The sequence below is a fragment of the Thermobia domestica genome, chromosome 8 (genome assembly GCF_964235325.1).
Source record: "Thermobia domestica chromosome 8, izTheDome1.hap1.1, whole genome shotgun sequence".
In the NCBI taxonomy this organism is placed as follows: Eukaryota; Metazoa; Arthropoda; class Insecta; order Zygentoma; family Lepismatidae; genus Thermobia; species Thermobia domestica.
This window is the reverse complement of record NC_137461.1, coordinates 157,375,823-157,398,408: the sequence shown is the minus strand read 5'-3', so window position 1 is coordinate 157,398,408 and position 22,586 is coordinate 157,375,823. Positions and strand designations below refer to the sequence as shown.

At 36.9% G+C, this 22,586-nt stretch overlaps 1 protein-coding gene across 1 annotated transcript; it reads right to left on the bottom strand.

Moving 5' to 3' along the window:
• Window positions 1-20,286: 20,286 nt before the first annotated feature.
• Window positions 20,287-20,694, bottom strand: LOC145692358 (protein GVQW3-like). The gene has a single exon (XM_081767656.1). It carries the CDS (start codon window positions 20,692-20,694, stop codon window positions 20,287-20,289), a length of 408 nt encoding a protein of 135 aa, XP_081623782.1.
• Window positions 20,695-22,586: the final 1,892 nt, after the last annotated feature.

Below are 22,586 nucleotides of genomic sequence, written 5' to 3'. Positions count from 1 at the left end.
CATGCCTGACATTTTTTCTTGTCTTTGAAGATGAATCCTAACACAGATTTTTCTTGCCTCCTTTTACAATCTAAATAACCGATAAATAACCGATTTTGTCTCAGTCTCACATTATGTGTTACGAAATTTTAGAATTTAAAGATCATGAATAATTCATAAGAAGTAAATTGGGTTTTGGGGCATACTGCAGCAGTCGACATCCAGAACTATATGGGTAGCTTACGCACTTTTCGTTCGGGAAAGCCGGGTTCGATTCCTGATAGATCTCATGGCGCTCACATCTCCCACATTAAGATGTATGTAGGTCCACATATCATATATATATAGCCTTGTTGCTAAACTCAAGTCCGGTTAACATCTCCAGCGGCTGCAAAAATGATTAATATTATATTGAGTTACTACTTTATAGGAACTTAAAGGCTTTAATTTTTATATTTTTGTTATTTTTGTTTGAATTTTTTGAGCAAATGCCTTGATACAGCATAATGTTAACAAGCAGGAAAACAAAGAAATCCGACCAAAAATAAAAATTAAGTTACATGAACAATGTCAACAAAGAGTGTAAAAGTAATATTATATGGCCAGCATGCGTTTTAGTGCGCTGTCAAATACCAGATAGCTCGAAAAAATGTCCACCTAACTAGTTAGATTATTATTAACTTTCGTACTCTGTGAAAAAATGACCTCTGCATAATTGTCAACCTAGGTAATGCAAGATGGAATAGACAGGTAGGACCTATTCCGGGTTTTACGGGAATGGTCACGTGAGGATAGTTGTCAAAGTAGGGTTTCTGATCTTATGTTCCCGTTAACTATCTTATAAAGAAATTTCAAGTCAGAGTTATTTCTACGTACTGCTGGGGCCTGGATATTTAATTATCGTAAAAGTTCCTCCTTAGATAATATTCGAAGTGCTGGAACTCGAAAGCATACTATTGCAATAAAGAAATTGAGAAGAGATTCAGGTCTAGAGATACGTGTTGGTGCGGCCACGGCACATATGAGAGAGCTGTATTCCATCTTGTGTGCTATTAGAGTTTTATAAAATGTTGCTAATGATGACAGTGGGTAGTTCAGTAAATCGGTAAAGGAGCCCCAGCATACGCATTGATTTCTTAACTATTGAGGAGATGGGGTCAGAGAACGAGAGTTTCGAACTAAAAATGACACCGAGATCATTATGACTAGCAGAATATGTTATGGGGGAATCATTAATATATTTCGAGAGAACAGGAGATATTTTCAGAGTAATTTTAATACTATCACACTTCTTACCGTTAAGTTTCAATTGCAACATTTCACATCAGTCTACAAGATAACTTATGTCTTTCTGTAGAACAATTGCGTCATGGAAAAATGATGTATAATATAATAACGTCAGCAAAAAGTAAAGAGCCACTAGACATGTTTTAAAAGTGTGTGTGTGTCATTAAAGTTTTGTATAGAAATCAGTCAACTTGAGCCCCCAACCACAGATTGACATTCTAATCACGTTTGAAGCCGTGGTTTTGGATTTTCACTTTAGGGTGCTGAGCTATTAAACGTTCTGCATGTCAAAAAGTATAGAGTATCTAAGAAATATCCCAAGTTAAACAATCCATACTACCCTACTATTTGAAAGTACATATTATTTAGACCAAGAGAAGGAAGGATACTTGTATTAATTACTAATAAGATATTAACCACGTGTGTCTAAAACTAATAGGCGCCCAGCAAAAATATGTCGGTTTGAAAAAATTGGGAACATTATTGGCACCCATAACATTTTCTGTCACAGATAGATGTAAATACGCACTTCTATTTCTACATTTTCAGTTTCAATCCATGTGTAAGGGAGAACCGTTTACGTTAAGAATGTTTGCCTTCCCGCTAAATTAATTTGCAATCACTGAAAGGATCATTTATTATTTTACTAATTCTTTTGTTTCCATATTAAAAGAGTAGTGATTCCGAGGATACAATTAATATTCAATGTGTGTTGCCATTTCTCACCATATCGTGTAGTATGATAGCAAATTAACTTTACTTGAACTTCGGAAATGAAGACATAAGTCATGATATCTTAAGGTCATTTGCAAGTTAGAAAAGATCTTAGTATCTTTCTCTCCATTACTTCTTACTTGTCCAGTCCAGGTGAAACTCATAACCATCTAACTCACAATGTAATATTTAAAACAGAGAAAGAAGCATCACTATTTTTATAATTTACAGACACATATTACCATTTTTATAATTTCTTTTTCTTTCTTGTTTTCCGTCAACGGCAATAACAGGCGAAAATTCGATTTCATATAACAAATTTTTATACGTTATAATAACATTAGTTAACAAGATTTTGGCACAGAAATGAAAATACCTGATTCTAAGAGCTTTTCACGTAGAATATGAATCTGCAATCAGTTTTTCTCCATCATACTCAGTTTTCCCGTGACATTCGGATTTACGAGAAAATTTCCCCTCAAATTTCCCTTTTTTTTAACGATTTCTGTACCTGTAGCTCGGGTACCCTTAGGTACATAAACACACAAATTGTATTGCATATTAGCTGGATTTATACTTAGTAAGGCCTCTAAGTTTCATAAGAATCGCATTATTCTTTCTAGAGTAATAAGCATATTTATATAAAAAAAAATATGCTATGTGAACTGTTCATTTTACCATCTTCATTAGGACAGATAGAATCACATATAACTTCCACGAAAATTACAATATAAGCACGGCTTATACCTCATTCGACTTCCAATAAAACATATTTTCAATTATATTTACACCATGTCGCCATTTTGTTATGAGTGAATTTCTAGAGGGATTTTGTGGGAAATTTCCTCCAAAAAGTATTTTATAAGATTTATGGTCTCAACTTGCTATTTGTACATAGTGATAAAGAAACAGGAACTGCACTAAAACATAGTTTTATGTCTACTTAATAAAAAATGTTAATTTCCTGTGAATCGCATTATTCTGTCTAGAGTTATTAACTATTTTATCTATTTATAGGTAATAAAGAATACACTATGCAAGACTTTTACAAAACACAAAATCCTAACGTTGACGTATTATTGTTAGCACATAGATGGATACTGAAATACACGCATGCTTTCAGTGGAAAATAAGCCGCTTTTTAATATTTTAATCTAGCAACAATGCATAAAAAATTGATGACTCACGTAGCTTGATGACTGTTAGTAGCGTTGAGTGACGATGCAAGCTGGACGTGTTTTAGATGTGGCCGCGTGTAAGTTGAAGTTTATGTGCATTGTGGAGTTCGAATAGATTGTGTTGCGTGGTGATGCACTGAATTAAATTTCGTTTGTGCTGCTTCATGATTGATGGAGTGTAGATTCGTGTGTGTATGTATGTGTGATACCTTACAGAATACAAGATGCCGAAGAAGTGTGTAAATCACCCGGACAATTTTTGATATTTACGTGGAGACCTGACATTTAAATCTCAACGTCAATATTTTACTCCACTTGTGGGGAAGTGTTATTAGTTATATTTTGGTTGCTGTGTAGGAGACCAAGATAAGAATTGGGCTCCTCACTACATTTCTTGTACTTGCGTGAAACGTCTGGCTGGGTGGGCAAATGGTGAACGAAACATGAACTTCGCAGTACCGATGATCTGCAGGGAAACAAAAGATCATTTTTCATGCTACTTTTGCATGACACAGATAAAAGGAATAACCAGTAAATCTAAGCACACAGCACGATACCCTAATTGGCAATTAGCAATTAGGACAGTTACACACACTGCAGAATTACCTGTACCAGTGTCTCCTGCTCATCTTAGGGTAAATGAGGATTACGTACTTGATGCAACTGCTGAAGTTCCAAATGAAGAAGATGATCCTACTTATGTAGGAAGCACATATACATTGAATCCCCACCTGATAACACATGTTGAACCAAATGACTTCGTACGAGATTTAAAACTCTCCAAGATACAAGCAGAATTTCGTGCATCTAGAGTTAAACGCTGGAATCTGCTCCATCGTAACACAAAAGTGTGTATTTTTCGAAACCGTCATACGGAGTTTCAAAACTACTATAATCAAGAAAATGATTTAGTGTATTGTAATAATATATGTGCTGTGATGGATACACTCGGACATGCACATATAAGTACAGAGTGGAGATTGTTTACTGACTTCCAAAACTAGTTTGAAGGCTGTCCTTTTGCACAATAGCAACAAATATCCTTCAGTGGCTTTGGCTTATGAACTAATATGAAGGAAACCTATGAAAACATCAAAATAGTGTTAAAAATAATTCAGTATGAGAAATACAAGTGGACCGTTTGCTGTGATTTAAAAGTTAATTTTTGTCACTGGGTTTGCAGCTTCGTTATACGGAATATTGTTGTTTCCTCTGCGAATGGGACAGCAGGAACAAACCTAGAAGGAACGGCCGAAGCGTGTATTAACACCTGAACAGAAAAATTTTTATTCCTCACTAGTGAGCCCTGATAAGATAATTCTACCCCCTCTTCACACAAAGTTGGGGGTCTTCAATAAATTTGTTAAGGCAATGCACAAAATAAATCCAGGATTTTGTTACCGCAACGAAAACTTTCCTCGGGTTAGTGGCGCTAAAATCAAGGCAGGGATGTTTGTAGGCCCCCAAATTTGATGTTTGATTCATGACCAAAATTTTAGGGATCTCTTAACTCCGGTTGAGAAAGCAGCTTGGTGTTTATTTAAATGTTTAACAGAGATTTTTTAGGAAACCATAAAGCCCCGAATTACCGTTAAATTGTGAGTGATTTCCTGCAATCACTCAAAGAAATTGATTGCAAAATGTCCCTCAAAGTTCACTTTCTAGACTCCCACCTCGATTTCTATCCTGAAAACCTTGCTGTTGTTAGTGATGAGTATGGGGAACGTTTTCATCAGGACACTTCCTCCATGGAGAAGAAACACCAGGGAGAGTGGAGTTCACAAATGCTGATTACTGTTGGAAACTCAAAAGAGATGTTCCAGAAGCCAAACACAGAAGAAATACGACAACTAAAACATTTTAGTTAAGGTAAGTAAGTGTTCATTTATTAATAAAATACCACTCACTTCTTTTGTATTATTTATTAAGTAGACACAAAATTATGTGTTAGTGCAGTTCCTGTTTCTTTATCACTATATACAAATAGCAAGTTAAGACAAAAAATCTTATGAACTACTTTTTGGAGGGAATTTCTAAACCGTGCATATATTGTAATTTTCGTTTAAGTTATATGTGATTTTATCTGCCCTAATGAATATGGTAAAATGGAAAGTACACATAGCATATTTTTATATAAATATGTTTATTTCTCTAGAAAGAATAATGCGATTCGTATGAAACTTAGAGGGCTTACTAAGTATAAATGAAGCTAACCCACAATACAATTTGTGTGTTTATATAGCTAAGGGTACCCGAGATGCAGGTACAAAAATTGTTAGAAAAGGGGAATTTAGGGGAAATTTAACGAAAATCCCACTGTCACGTGGAAATTGAGGTTGATAGAGAAAAACTGATTGCAGATTCAAATTCTGCGTGAAAAGTTCTATTATAATCACGTATTTACTTCCGAGTGCCAGAGAAAAATTATTTTTGCCGACTAGTCTAATCACAAACGAACTAACAAGACAACATTTTATATTGGTACTAGCATTGCCCAATCAAACAATGTGCAGTCTATAAAGGAGTCAAGAAAAGTGAGAAATCCAAAGTTTTACAGCTGACACAAAGAAACACAGGAGATACAGGCGTAAAAAAGATCTAGAATCATGTAAAGATAGCATTGCAAAAGATACGCTAACACAGGGAGAACTTCAAAATGATTAAAATAATCAAAATGACATTTACACAACAGTATAGTAAGCAAACACTGTACCCACAGACATGCTCAATAACATCATATGTAATGCAGTGAGCCATCTGAACATAAAATGAAGTTTTGTCAAATGGCTTGTTAATTTATCATCTAGAAAATCTAATTAGTAGTAGAAGCATTGCTGTGACATATTGATCTACAGTGTTGCCAACGATTGAAGATAAGCCTATATGAATTCCTATATGAATCTTGGATGTAGAAGAGTACATACCGAACTCGATCCAAAGGAGTTGAAACTAAAATATGAGACCAGAAACAAGAACATAATCACTGAAATACAAAAATATCGGACGAAACAGAGTATCGAAGCATTGTTGTCAAAGGAAAATGCCAGAATAGTACCAAAAAAACAGAACATAAGCTGATATGGTCCATGCCCTTAGATGAAGAGGGTCCGCAGTCTCTCTCCGAGCTATTTATCAACAGTAACATTGACAAACTGACTACCGATAATGTGTGAGGTGTTACACTATTACATGCGTCAGAAACATGAGCCTGCCAATCAATTCTCAATCCAAGATCACGCATCATTTCCTTTTTCTGTGTTGTGTTTGATATTTTCTGATTTTCCACTTGGGCAAATCTGCTTTGACATTTGCTTCGTTCTTTATTTTCGTACTTCAGAGATTATATTCTTGTTTGTGCTCTCATAGTTTGGTTTTAACAAATTCGAATAGCGTATTGTATGTACTCTTCAATATAATATTCATATAAACCTATCTTCAGACCCTGTGCATCAAGATTGCACAGGTATGTTCCACTTCTAATTAAATTTTCTAGATGTCATAATTTGTTTTCCGTACCATTGAACAAAACTTCAGTTTGTGCTCAGTTGTCAACACTGCATTACATGTGGTATTGAGTATGTCTGTGGGTACAATGTTTGATTCTTATACTGTTGTGTAAATGTCATTTTGATTAGTTAATCATGTTGAAGTTCTTTCTGTGTCAGTTTATTTTTTGCTTTGCTATCTTCAATTGAGTCTACATCCTTCTTTTCTCTGTATCTCCTGTGTTTCTCAGGGTCGGCCCTGATTCGATTTCTCACTTTTGTTGACGCCTCTATCGATTGCGCATTGTGTGATTGGGCAATGCAACTGTCAATATAAAATGTTCCCTTGTAAGTATAAATTAAAATTTTATAATTGTCATTTACCACTTCTCAATGAGAACCGTGAAACTTTTTTGAATTTAATACTACTTTTAGGATATCTCTTGATTCTTGAAGTCTCTTGTATGAACCACATGAAACACTATTTACTATTTATTACTTTGTGTCAAGTGTATTACCAAATGACGGGGTGCTCTAAATCTCAATTCTTACTTTCCTTCTCCGTCTCATTCTTGGTCTCCTATCAACATTCATATCGTTTCTAGTGATCCAATCTTCAACTACGTAATATATATATATATATATATATATATATATATATATATATATATATATATATATATATATATATATATATATATATATATATATATATTAATATAGAGCATCCTTATCACACACCAAAGCGATGATATAGCGTATTCGTTTAATTCCTATCAAGCTCCATTTAACTTCTTTTTCTTATATATATTTACCACACGCAACTAAATGCAATTGTGTGCAAGGAGATAAACTCACCTTAAAACTCCATGCTAGTTGTTCTTTAAGGATGAATTCTCCTCCACTTTCTAATACGCCGTCACCGTGTTGGTTAGTCGTGTGACCCCCTGGAACTCTTGAACCTAGGAAAATTTTCTTACTTAAGAGGATATACAAGAATATCAAATACTGCTTTAGGAACTTTCCCCAAGAGAAATAGTTTTTAAAAGGAAAATCGTATTTATTGGCCCCTTGATGTCGCGAGGTATAATAATTTTAACCTTTCCGTATAGTGAGTGCTGCACTAAGACAAAAGTCTAGTTTACTAAACTAGGAGTGTAAATTAGTGTGCTTTGAATGTTTCAGAATGCCTGGAAGGAGATTGAGTAGCAAATTGATCTTTGTCGAATAACCTCCATATGCGGTTTCAGCAGAAATCGCCATTGTCCAAAAAGCACCACTTATGACAACCTATTCCATCTAATTTTAGCAATATAGATGTACCGTCTCCTGACGACGAGCAGCAGTTTCCTTCTCTAGGGAACATTTCAAAACCACATACTTGTTTACTCAGTAATTATGATCCGAGGTACCAGACCGAAAAGTAAATCTTTCTTCAACTTACCAAATACTTCACTCGAGCGCAAGTCGGTCAGTTTACTAAAACTCGAAACGAAATCCTCATTAAGTCTCGGAATCCCAACTTCGCCACCACTATTCGGAATAAATTATCTTTTCAAATCTTTGGCAAAAACGCTAATCTGCAAACACTAACTGACAAACATATTTAAAAGCCACCTCCTCCACGAAGACAACCAGCTTTATCCGTGGAGACGAACCAAGCATCGGTGATGAAGTAATCATCGAGGAACTTAATGCTGAAGGACATTCTATTCTGAAGTGCATACACATCAAAAACGCCCATGGGGCAACTTACATAGTCCTCGTTTTGACTAACTCCCAGGAAACGAGCGATGATTTACTATGCAATGGAGCTTTTATATACAGAAAACGCCATAGAGTGGACCCATCACATACTCAACCTCCACTTCCATTGTGATGTGAGAAATGTCCGATCTATAACTCGCATACCACAGCGGATTCTCGTAACCCTGCGAAATGCGGATACTGTAAACAATTTAAGACTACAAAAACCTGCCCAAACCACAACAATCCACCGGCGTGTAGCACCTGTGGGGATGCTCAACCCACATTCAGTTACAAGTGCACAGCACCCCCACGTCCTGAACCCAACAAACCAGAGCAAGTTATTCCCTTACGGGTTACAGAAAATACCCAGAATACTACAGATATGCCACTCCGTCTTTCAGCCTATTTAAATCAACTAGTTTCTCTCTGTTTTCATTACGGCACTCCAAAATATTCTTCCATTTCAAAAGACACACGTATTTCAACAGATTCAACTGACAGCCAAACGAGTACTTAATATAAACTTCCAAGCAACTTATTCTGCTGAAAATGTGTACTATCACTCTTCTATTATTAACACTAATCTTACCGCTAACAGTCCTTGAGCTTTCAGACATGGATTATATTAATCTATTATCTAAATATCAGTTCTTACAAGAACATTGTACTTTGTTCGAACAACTTCTTTCTGAGGAAACCATCCATTCTTTCTTACTCAATGAAACTCGCCTTACCTCTAAACGCTCTAGTAAAGTTTCTACCTATCATGCACTTCGCCCTGATAAGTACCATACCAGCTCACAGAGCAAACGGTGGGGTAGCTATTAGATTCCCACGAAGTCAACCTTATCGCACCTTTGCCTTGCCAATCCTACACCTGTCTGAAAACCTGATTACTACACTCTATTTTGCTAACCTTTATGCAACTGTTGCAACAATCTACATATGACAAGGTAGTAAGCTTCCTTATGGATTTTTTCAAAACATTTTCAACAATTTTCATATGTTTGTTACCAAGGCTGACATCAACTTTCACAACCACTCTGATAGTTAAAAACCCCACTTCCAAGATTTCATTATCGCACATACTACAGGTACTATTCTACAACTACCCAAACCCACTCGCCACCTATCAAACACTACTCCCGATATCGTCATAGTCTCTCACAATCTCTTTAATTGATGTAGAGTACACGTTCTTGATCTTATGGGCAGTGATCACCTTCCAATTAAGCAGACTATCACACGCTGAACCTTAAACCCTCCACTACCTATATCACCACTTCAAGTCATATGTTTTGAAAAAGCCGACTGGGAATCGTATCACTTTTCTCTCGCACACCAACTTGAAAACCTGGAACCTCGCACTACCGTAGACAATCTATATCAAGTATTCGATGTTATTACCACATCAATCCATGAGTCCGCTGATCACTATATCCATAAGTCAACTGTTCACCCATCACACCCTCAGCTTCCCCCACATTGCCTTCCACTTCTTAGAAATTCCAGTGAATTTTATCAAGAGTACCAACGCACTGGGAATGTTGAATCTCTGAGGCCTTACAGGCAATTTCAACGGACTGTACGTAACTACATACAAGCATATAAGCAACGCCGCTGGGCACCTACAATACGCTTTCTGATACAACTCACTCCATGAAATTTTGGAAACGTTTTAATATCCTTAAAGGTAAAGAGTCACATACGCCATATCCATTAATCCATGAAGACAAGCCTCTTCACACTGATAAAGAAAAAGCTGATGCTATTGCCGACTATTTGCAAACTATTTTTACTGTTCCAACGGCAATGAGACCTCAGAAAGATCATCCAGTAGAGAAAGAAGTTAATTTTCAATTCTGTCAGCCTCAACCAAATATCTCTCATTTCCTTCCAGACAACCACCCACTTGCAGCTTCTATCACCACCGACGAAATCATGAAAGGCATAGTCCGGAATAGAAACATTGCACCAAGCATAGATGCGATTACGTATCGTCACATTAAAGAAGGACCGTACATTCTTCTGTATCTATTATCTCTTATATATACCTTTGTGCTCAGAACAGGATTTATCTCATCATGCTGGAAAGCATCTAGTCTTAATGTTTATCAAATCAGACAAACCTGCCAATAGTACTACTTCTTATCGACCAATTCAACTTACATCTCATTATACCAAGGTAGTAAAATTCTTCAAAGGGTTCTTGTCTAGAGACTTCATCTCCACCTCTCTGCTAAAAATATCCTTCCGCATCATCAAGCAGGCTTTCGCCCTAACTAACTAACATGTTTTTGTAACGTAGACGGCAACTGGGGCCTTTAAAATACTGTTAGCCTTACCAACTCGATATGTTCATGACTTTAACTTCGACTAAAGATAGAAGAATTCTGAATTTTATGTTATCGAAATATTTGTGGTTATTGAGATATTCGAAAAAAATATGAATGTACTGGGCATGGGATGCCCAGCTTGCACGGGTAAGGGTTAAGATTGCTCATTATCATAACATAATTATAATACTTTCAAACCATCTTCTTTAGTACTATTTGAAATTGAAAAAGCCTTCGATATAGTATGGCATCATGGACTTATTGCAAAACTGTTAAACTTCAAACTTCCTCTTGAATATGTACGCTTTATTTTTACTTCCTCTACTGCAGATTGGCCTACATCTCCATCAATAACTCGCTTTCTCACATTATCTTTCTACATTCTGGTGTGTCCCAAGGTTCAGCTCTCTCTCACCTGCTTTATCTATTATATGTCGCAGATTTATCGCCACTACCAGATAGCGTACACCCTTTTCAATATGCGGAGGAAGCGGCTTTCCTTGCATTGGGAAAAACAGTCTAACAAATTAATCGCTCTTTGTAATCTGCCATCAATTTCATCGATAGCTGGTGCAATAAATGGCGGTTAAAGATCAATCCTGAGAAAATACAAACATTGTTCATTCTCCTACCCAAGAAACGCAGCAAAGTTCAGAAAAATCCAAATCACGTCAACTTAACAGTTCATGGTACCCATTGTCACATATTCCTGTCCCATATAAAGGACGTAACCTTTTGGGGAGCTAGGCTATGTGCTAATACAAAAAGAAACTTGTTAGCTCCGAGTTGGGAAACCGACTTGTTGGGACCAAATGTGCATAAAAATCTAAAAGAGATACAATAACGTGAGTGGGATCAAAATGCAAAAGCTTTACTCATATTTGCAGTGGGAAAATATTTATGTTGCTATTTCTGGCAATTTCTTGAGAAATGCGTGTAGCATCGTACTATATTTATTTCATCCTGGTGCCAACATCCCCTGCGAAATATAAATGGTACCGATACCAATAACAAATCTGAATGATCTAATGGGACACACACACACACACACACTATTAACATTCTTCTACAGAATTGCAGGCGTGATGAGGACCTCTTCAGTGTTGCAATATTTAAGTTATCTATAGCGTAAAATAACAGCAGAAAGTAGAAAAGTACACACAATTTTTGGGAAATAAGTCTACAATAATTTGAAAGTATGTGGAAAGAAACTACATAGCTGTTTACATTTAAATTACCTGATATTCGTCAATTGAACTTCCTACACTACTCCTTAAATCTGGCAACCACGTTGAACCGGGAGACACTCTGTATGTTTGGTCTCTTCTTCGCTTTATCGAAGGAGAAGTGGGTATTTAAAACCAATTCTACCGGGAAAGAAACAACTTGTTTGTAAACGGGACGAGAGGCAGTTCGAAATTTGTGATGACCACAACTGCACGCTGCATTTGTTAATAAACGATCAGAAGGATGTTTCCACCTATTCAATTTACTCTCTCGCCATTCAAATAGTTCCTCTACCTTCTACGTGACGAATGTGTAGCTATTTTCCGTATTTTCTTCCAAAGTACTTACACGTTCAATTTGGAACATTTGAAATTACTTTTCGGATAGGTGAACCGGATTTTCGATCTGGCTCTTATACTGACCAGATCCAACATATAAATTTGATGAATGCCACATTCCACACTTTAAGGAACAACTTAATTTCATTGAAACATGATCAATGAGTACAAAACTTACACATTAGAAAATTACTTACAACTTTGTTTCCACAGTTTGTGTGTAAATTCTATCCTTGTAATAATCCTGGTCACTGTGTATAAAATTCATATGGCCATAATTCTTATGTTAGTGAATGCGTCTCTAACAATGAGACTTACGGAAGTGTAAACTCACTAATTTGAATGAAACTTTGCATATTTTTAGAACATCGAAAAATAATCGAGACGTATTTTTTATTTCGGCAAGGGTGCGGGTTTAAGGGCAGAAACAACCCTTTGAACGTTAGAGGTGGTTTCCAAGCATAGACAGAAAACAGTCATTTAATGTAGAAGAAAAAATATTCCGAGAAGGATTAAGAAGAGACGTCAGGCTGATTCAGAATCTGACGTCAAAATTACAATCTTCAAAATAGCGGATCCAATATGGTGATCAAAATTGCAAAAATTCTGATTTGAAATGGTCTGCAGTAATCCAAGAACAATCATAATTGACAGAAGTTACTGCGACAAGGTTGCAGACCGATTTAAATCCCCCTTCTGTAGTTACTTTAATGGTATGCTTGATTAGAGTGAGTTTCTGCACCTTTCACTATTTGGAGTGCTTATTTAAGGTGAGTCTCTTGGCTTCTCACTATTCGGGGTGCTTATCGAAAGTAAGCCCTCTTGCCTCTCACTATTCGGGGTGCTTATTTAAAGTGTACCCCTTGCCGCTCACTATTTGGGGTGCGTATTGAAAGTGAATCCCCTCGCTTCTCACTATTCGGGGTGCTTATTGACAATGAACCCTCTTGCCTCTACTAATCGAAGTGCTTATTTAAAGCGATTTATAGTATATTCGAGTCCTGAGTTAAACCTCAAAAGAGTATCTCAAAATAGAAACCATTCCTGAAGGAACAACTGGTGGGATTCAGCATCTTGATGTATTCTTATGAAGGCCGTGGAGAAACTTCTTGGTACATTTTTCCGACATTGTCTTCTCTATAACAGAAATTTATATTTTCCCAATAATATAATTAAGACCCAATCATTGATTCATAATCAGTTTTCTTCTCGCAGATTAGGGGATATTATTAGGTGTCTGTAGTACGAAAACGGTTATTTGGAAGAAAAAGCAGCTGTGTTTGACAATCCCGTAACATTTTGTTTCAAAGATTGAGCAGCATTTTGCAATTTGTGCGCAGTATTGCCGTAATAAGGTGTGCGTTGTGTAAACTATGTTTATGCATCCTATATCTTTTTACGTAATATCATTACTGTATAAATTCATAATTATAACAATTAAGGACATATGAAGCTCTGACATTATGATAAGCGAAGGGATTCACCATAAACTAGCACCCCGAATAGCGAGAGGTGCAGGGGCGCTCTTTAATCAAGCATCTAGTTAAAATAAGTGCAGAAAGGGATTTCAAATTTGTCTGCAACCTTCTCTCAGTAATCCCTTACAATTATAATTGTTCTTGGCTAACTGCAGAACGTTTCAAACCAGAAGGCTTTTTGTAATTGTAATCACCATTTTGGATCAGCTAGTTTGAAGTTTGTAATTCCGAATCAGTTGTCCTAACCCTCCTGGCAGTATGTTTTCTTCTACATTAAATATTTTTTTCTGTCTATGCTTCAAGACCACCCCTAACGTTCAAAGGATTGTTTCTACTCTTAAACCCGCACCATTGCCGAAATGAAAAGAAGTACGTGTCGATTATTTTTGATCTGCTATAAGTATACAAAGTTTCATTCAAATCGGCGAGTTTCACTTCCGTAAGTCTCCTTTTGAAATAAACATCTTATCCATAAATGTTTAATCTGTTTCTTAAATTAACATTTTAGATTAAAGTTTATCTAAAATATGCATTTTATATAATGTTTGATAACATAATATTTTTCTCAATATACCCTGTCCCTGCCCTGCTCTAGAAAAAATAAGTTGTTTAACGTAATCTTTTGTCGTGCGGGACGTACATGGACATCTCATGTGCCCCTGCAGCTTGATTGTTTAGTTAGTTCGAATTTTAAATGGCCTTTTGAGAGTACTGAATTATGTGAGACGAACTTCGGCCTTATCGTCATGTCCGGACCTTTTCAGTTCCCACCGGGAATTTTGTAAATTTCAGTTTAGGGTCCCTTTCACCAGCGAGGCTATATGAGACATGGACCTACTCATTAACGTGTAAATCAAACCACATGAACTCCCGCCGGGTATCAACCGGCGTCTTGCCCCGAACATGCATATGCCTACTATATTACAATAAGAGAAGTGTGTGTATTTGCAGTGTTTGTCTTGGAAAATTGTCAACCTGTGAGGTGGGAGTGGCCGTATTAAAATCACAATCTAAATCGGTTTTTGAATTTCTATCCAAGATCCGTGAACTGAATCTAAATTAGAGATACAGTTCTTTTGATTCAGCTTGTTAGTAGACAACTATTTACTCATCTCTTCTCGGAATTTGAATCATATCAATATTGGTAGATGAAAACTATAGGTAGCATAGCAAAATAGAACATATATATTTCGCAACAGTGAAAGTAGGGTTGCCATTGTTTCCGCTTTAGCAGAGCTGTGATTTTTCACAATGTAAAGACGCCATTTCAATTATTTTTCAATTGTCTGGGATTTAATTATATTTCTATTTGCTTTAAAAAACTAGTATGCTTCTCAGTTGCGTTAGAAAGCTGTCCTTTATTGATTTTTAGTCAAATCTTTATTAAAATTTACTCGAAAATGTGTCGAAGTCTTAACTTCAAATTTGATCTCCTCTAACTTAGGAAACCTAAAAGTCTGCTCATAATAGTATTTTATAAGAGTGCAACATTGTCAAGATTTACAACCATGCCAAGTTTGATTCAGATCCATAAGTTTGGTTGAATTTGTACTGTATAACTCACCTTGATCTTTCAGAAAATAGTTAATGAAAGTTGAAACTATAAATGGTAGAAATTTTTAAACCGTTTGCGTTATGTGGGCAGTTAAAATATAGCCTAGTGTCCCTTACATTTTATGAGTTCTTAGTCTAGAGTGAAAATTTAAGTCTTGCTTAAGAGTAGGGAGGGGCTTCTTTCAGAAGGCATAATTGCATTGAAATATCCAGTGAACTTCTAAAAGACTATCAACTTTGTTGCAACAATATAATGCATTACTTCGGTCAAAAAATGCTGGCTGCGGACAACTAGAATTTTGACCCAGGAATCAATACAGATTCAACATCATCCACAGATTCAATATTATTATAAGGTAAAATGTTGTAACCGACCAGGCATAGGGTCGCTGTTCGGGCTGCCATTTATTTGTAATCGATTCTTTGGTCTCAGCTCGGGCTGCCATTTATTTGTAACCGTCACGAGTGTCGCTGTTCGTGGTTCTGTCCTCCGTGGTCCTGCCAATTGGTATTTGCTGGATACCTGCACTTACCTGGGTAGGACGTTAAAGGATCTCTCCAAAAAGGGATTACAGAATTGTTTCCAAATTACTCGTCGGTCTCAATGATGAGATAAGCATTAGGCGCCGAGAAGTTCGGAGGTCTCGTCTCGAAAACCTCACGGACGATCAGACGATCAACCACACCATAACGCACACAAACATCATTCCACATATAACGAAAACATATTGGGTTAAATGAAACTATACTTATTTATTAGAATACTATTAAAAAGAAAATAGTGAAGAGAAACGATCGCAACAGTTAACACTGGATATATATATATATATATATATATATATATATATATATATATATATATATATATAATTATTTTCATTATCAAAATCGCACTTTACTTCTCACTATACTGTAGTCCTTTTTCACTTTGGGTTTTACAAATAGAAGATTATAATTGAGATTTCACTATAAATTCTTTTCTCACACCATTGACACACTTGCGGGATTAGCACAGGGGGAAGTGTCTCCGGGAATCTAGTTGCTGCTGCAAATAGGCCTGAAGAGTCGAGATGAGTCTTCAGCAAAATAACATAGTCTCCAAAGCGGAATGCTAATGTTGGAAAGTACGTTTATGACTTTTGGCCCACTAGGTTTGTGAACCTGGGACTTATTGATTGGGGTTAGCCGTGCGAAAACGTCCTTCAACGGGTAATAGCTTATGCCCCTTAGCACAATATTATACTTAATGCTTAATGCAACGTACGTGGTTACTACCGCGAAACCTGGAGTCACACTCCCCGAACCAAAAGGTTCTAGATAAGAAATGCGTTGGTGGATTCCTCAATGTTGGCAGTTCATTCTCAAAAACACTCAGGTCAAATCGCCTGTAGATACATACAAACAGAATATGGAAAAGAATTTATGCTTATTTTAGTCCACTGGCCACGACGCACGAGACATTGCAATAACTCGGGCGTATGAAAGTACAGATAACGAACTGGAAAAGCGGTGTAGCTGGCGACGATCAGATGCTTGGACTTCTGATCTCCCGTGGTCTGCTCTAATCTACTGCAATATTTCCATATAAATGCTTCAAGAAAGCACTTAATTCAGTTCCAAATAACAATAGAATATATACTGTGCATATTAATAAGTCAGGGAGAAACACTGAATAGGTTAGTTGCTCACTGAAACGTTCTCACCCCAAAGCAATGTTTTAAATATATATATGAAAAAACAATGAAATACTTCTTTACCCAGTCGCGTGAGAACGAAGCAATTCCCACCTAAGAAAGAACTTATTTGCCTCACAGAATAAAGTATAAATCGAAAAAAATAATCACTGTCTTTACGAAATATACAGAAAGTCCACAAAACATACTTCTATAACCTGGTGGCAGTTATAATGTTTTCAAATTTACAGGTAAAAACAGCCCGGTTTTTTAATGAAGTCAGGTGTTTTCTGAAAGGATGTCCACCGTTCGACAATTTTGATGTAATAATCCTACATAATCGAAGAAGAATGAATGAAATGAGAACAAACATTGACGAATTGGTAAGTGTATTTATACTTTATAGTCCAATCAATACATCAAACAAATACTTCCGACTCCCACAATGGTAAAAAATGATCATCATAATAAATCACTCCTATTCTTTTCACAGTAAATCGATCTTTAAAAAAGTCTCTTAATGTGTTATCTTGAAATACGGAAACTGAAGTGACGTTCTATTAAAACAAACATTCTTCTTTTTTTGTAAACTTTCAAATTCCTTTCATATAGCAGGACCGTGGAAAAATCCAAGGAATGGGGAGGATGCATTAAATTGATTTGAGCATTAAATTGTATTCTTATATCTGTGTGTAAGCTGGGTACATCATTACGGTCCAGAGTCCAAGCAAATTAGCATGCGGTGGCGCCACCATAATTTCTATCTCTGAAGAAATTTAAGATAATGCCATCAGCATGCAAGCTTATGGACACGATTTTTTTGGAGGGGGCAATTAAGGAAAAACGCAAGGGGATTCTACACATGAAAGTGTGCTGCAGGACAATGCTCCTGCTCAGAAAAGTCACCTTACAACCTCCCCTAATGCCGATGGCGGGTTTTTGAATACTTAAGCACCCTCTTTACTCTCCAGGACATTAGTGGGAGATGCCCGTTACATTGAGGGGGACTATGTGGAAAAATGAAAGATGTTCTATGTCAGGAATTGCTGGACAGCAATCGTAATGTCATTCTACACTTAATACATTGCCTAATTGACCTAGATAGACCCATTTCCAACCCCATAGAATGAGAGGATGTTTTCAGTTGACAAATCCTATCCATAAACATTTTCCAGTATCGTCTCTTGCGCTGTACGGGATTTCTCATGAGAATATAGTGTCACTGGATTTACATTAGGGTGTATTTTTGTGAGGCTAAATCATTCAATACGTCTTTCAAGTTTGGCAATATTGTTGGTGAGCTCCTGGTGTTTGACGTTTTCTCAAGTGTGCGTTCCAAGGACGACTCCACAAATCATGTAGCGAAATCTTCCGATGTATCAAAGGTAAAGCAAAACATTTCTGTGATTGGTATAGAGCACAGGCTTCGCGAGTCGTTATAGTTGCAGCAGTTAAAGAAAGAAAACATTGTATGACCAAAGAGCGCAAAAATAGGAGTGCAGACATGCCAACACCTTACAAAAGTAAACAAAAGATTTCAATGTATCATTAACAGAAAGATCTGACGCTGACATTAATTGTGCAGCAAATTGACACAGTGGTGTCAGAACAGGGTTTGTCTTCTCCATCTGTAGACTAAAACGGTGATGGGTAAACTGCGACCCGCGGGTCAGATGTTGCCCGTTGAAGTGTTCTGTCAAGTCCGCAACATTATTCCTGATCTAAAGAATTTAACTTCACTATTAAAATCGGTGCATCCCACTCTCAATATTATAAGAAACTTGTAGAAGTACTGTTGCAATATCATTTACCACATTCCACTTTATAGTCTTTCAATCATAGATCTTAATATTACATAAAGGTTTTAAAAATCTATAATTGTTTTTTTAAACTATTCGTCCGCCAAAGTGTTTTTATTCTTCTTGTGACTTCTTCCTAAAATAAGTTTGCCAATCACTAGGTGCCCAGAATTCCTGTGGCTGTAACAGCAGACAGTCCTCCACATTGTCCTTTAGTTCGTCTTCCGAGTTCAAACGATTTCCTTTGAGATTTTTTTAGTGTACCAAACAAATGGAAGTCGCAGGGCGACATGTCTAGGCTGTAGGATGGATGTTCATACTGTTCCCACATGAATTTGCACACTACGCTTTGTGTGACCTGGAAGACGTATTGTGGTGCTGAATCACTCACTTTCTGATCGAATTGTTAGACACACAAGTTCCCCCTATATGGATACCATCCGACGATGAATATCGATTGATTTAATCCCCTCTCTAGTCAAAATCGGATTACATGTCGCTGCTCTTCAATGGAATTTTTCAATTTGAACGCTATGATTTCCTCACACGCACTGTGACGTCAATTGAGTTGAATACATAAATCCCTAATTCTCTCCTGCATCATGTGAGAGGCCCTGCGCTTACGCACAACCAGGCCGACCGCTCTTCTTTTCCTTAGATGTTACAGTGCGTTATCCCAAAGCGGCATATTCCTATTTCAAATTGTTTGGTTTGTACGACATTTCGTACCTTTTCATTAAAACATTCTTTGTACGAGGACGTATCAGATATAAACAGAATTTTATTTTTTTATTTAAATTCATTTATTGAATACTACAAGACACTTACAATTTATTTTTCCACATAGTTTCATCCTTTGGAAATGCATTTGTTCCAGCGTATAGCCAACTTTTGAATGCCCTCAAGCTAAAAAGAACAGGGTCGTGTCACCAACCAGTTTCACACGAAGTCTTACACACTCTCGTCATTTTCAAATCGTTGCCCTCCTATAGCTTCTTTAAGCGGTCCGAACAAATGAAAATCGCAGGGCGATAAGTCCGTGCTGTAAGGACGATGTCCAGGGGTAGCTTCGAGACAGTTTGAGCTGCAGTATGGGGTCGCGCATTGTCGTGCAGGAGAAGGATGTGTCGAATCGATTGGTCTCGTCTTTTGCGGCGATATGCAACTTTCGCCTTGTTCAACAGCTCGCAGTAGTATTCAGCATTTACTATGCGTTGCTCATGTAAAAAGTCAATCAGCAAAATGCCTTGCCGATCGAAAAAAAACGGTTGAAAGGACCTGGCTAGCAGACAGTCGAGTCTTGTGTTTCACTGGTGCTGCCTCCCCTTTCATTCACCACTCCTTACTGCCTTGTTTGGATTGAGGAGTGTAGTGGTGAACCCGTGTTTCGTCTCAGGTGTCGATCGACTCAAAATTGCATCACCGTCGCCCGCAAACCTTGTTTTAAGGCTCTGACAGATCTCCAAACGTCTCAACTTCAAATTTTCGGTCAAAAGGTGAGGGAGCACATTTTACGGAACTGTAAAGTTGTGATTGCTGATGATTTCTTGACAGCGTTTCTGATGATTGCTTGACAACTCCCATAGTTGATTCCAACGTGTTCTGCAATTTCTGATACTACTACTCGTCGCTCGTCGTCTATAATGCCTTTAACCAAACGATAGTTTTCGTTCGTAATGCTGGTTCGACGACGGCGATCGTGTTGCTGATTTCCCACACGTTCTCGTCCTTTACTGAACTTTTTATGCCAGACATACACACGCGTCATTGACAATGTTTGCTTCCCGAACTGTGCAGTTAATCTCTGGCAAATTTCTGTTGCTGTAACTCCTTCACCAGCAAGAAATTTTATAATTATGTGTAGCGCACTATAGGGGTACTCCCGTTGCTCCGACATTATGAGCGGTACTGATGAAATGGCGGGAAATATCTACCAGCACGCTCTCTCCACTCCCAGCGGTGCTGCCTAAACATAGCAGAAGTTACGGCCAGTTCTACCAACTGTTGATGTTCAGGAACAAATATCCCATTTATATTTGATCCTCCCTCATATATATGATCTCGAAATACGGGAATCAACAATGAAATCCCGAACAACTAATTAATAGAACTATTCGCTGACTTATTATCTCTCTTTGCTTATCTTCTGTTAATTTACTTGTATTATTTTGTTAATTTATACCAAGGATTATTGACGTTTACATTGCTTATTCATGAGACCAGTTGCCTGGAAAGATACCATATAATATTTAAAGAACCAAAATAGAAGAGTTAACCACATGGTACATTTTTATTTTTCCAATCACAGTAGACATAAATTCAAAATATAATTCGTTATATTCTATACAAAAACTTACAGGACTTAATAATGAGGAAAATGGGTGTGTATACACCTTTGATAAACATGGTCCTGCACACATTGTCAATGACTGCACAGAATGTACCGCCATTGTATAGTCTTCGTGACAGAATGTATATGATTATGGGTTGAAGTAAGTTATGCTAACCTCAAACGTTATAAAATTCGATCTCGTAGAAATTCCCAATTTGCTCTTGAATTTCGCGTATGCTAATTATAAATTTACAAAACTTACACAGTAAGGAAACCGAAACTACTGGATATTACTTTCTGGCGTATCTGAGTTAATTATCCGCAAATTTCGATTTTCTACGTTTATAAATAGCTTTTAAAGAACAGCTTTTCTTGAAAGAAGCAACGTAACATGTTGAAAAAGAAACAAGTGGATGTAGCGACAAAAAATAATATGAAAGCAAAGATCAAAAATAGAACGTAAAAAAATAGTAACTTTTCAGTATTTTCTCAATGTCAGAGCAGAATGTACTTTTCTTGGCGGCCGATGGTATATCATAAATGTTGTTTTAAATAGTATATTTCCACAACAGCATGTGTTTTCTCGTAGCATTAATTGACAATTAACACTAATTTCAGAGAGAAGGTTTACTAGGCCATTTCTGGTTCATAAAAAATGTTGACGTCGATAAGGTATAAAAATCCCATATATGCTGCAGTACGAGTAATTTTCTTTGGGAAATTTGACCTTGACCTTGGGCAGTTGTTACTAAGATGTAGACATAGACATTTATTGGGGCAGCGTTGCTAAGTGTTAGAACCCGTGGGAAAATTTTCGCCCTGGAAACTTTTAGAGGGTTCTGGGTTGTTAAGGTGCATATTTTAAAGTAGCTGTGCATTAGATGTGAAGTGACCATGTGATAATTGTGTAAACTCTTAACTTAATTAGCTAGATTCAATTATTTTATTAAATTATATTTATCAACCACAGAACTATAAACTGTTTAAAATCTATCCGAACAAAGCTCTTATTAATGTTATACATTCCAAGACAGTTTGAATAAGCATGTATTTGTCAATTGTAACTTCTGAAATTGTTAATAAATATGACTAGTTTAGTTCTTCGTTTTCCCCATACCTTTACACACAGCCTGATACTTCCCTGTTCATTGAACGCCAAAGTCATCACTTTTTACAGCCAGCCAGAACCACGGAGGACATATCGGCGGGGATTATTCGACACATGGTTAGGATAGGTTCAGGATTGACGAGAGAAGCGGATCGCACCATTGGGGAACAATTAGCTCCATAACTCAACAATACCATTCTATTGGTTTATCACCGCAGATACATCAAGCTTAAGTTGGAACTAGTGGAATGAAGGTGTAGGAGAACATCATCGTAAGACGCATTATCAAGAGAGAACTTGACGCCCCTTGCAGATCATCAAGATAGAGATCAAGCTGTTGACTGACTCC

Coding starts and splice junctions, on each gene's coding strand:
- LOC145692358 (XM_081767656.1), bottom strand. CDS start 20,694: ATGTCGGAGCAACGGGAGTACCCCTATAGTGCGCTACACATAATTATA.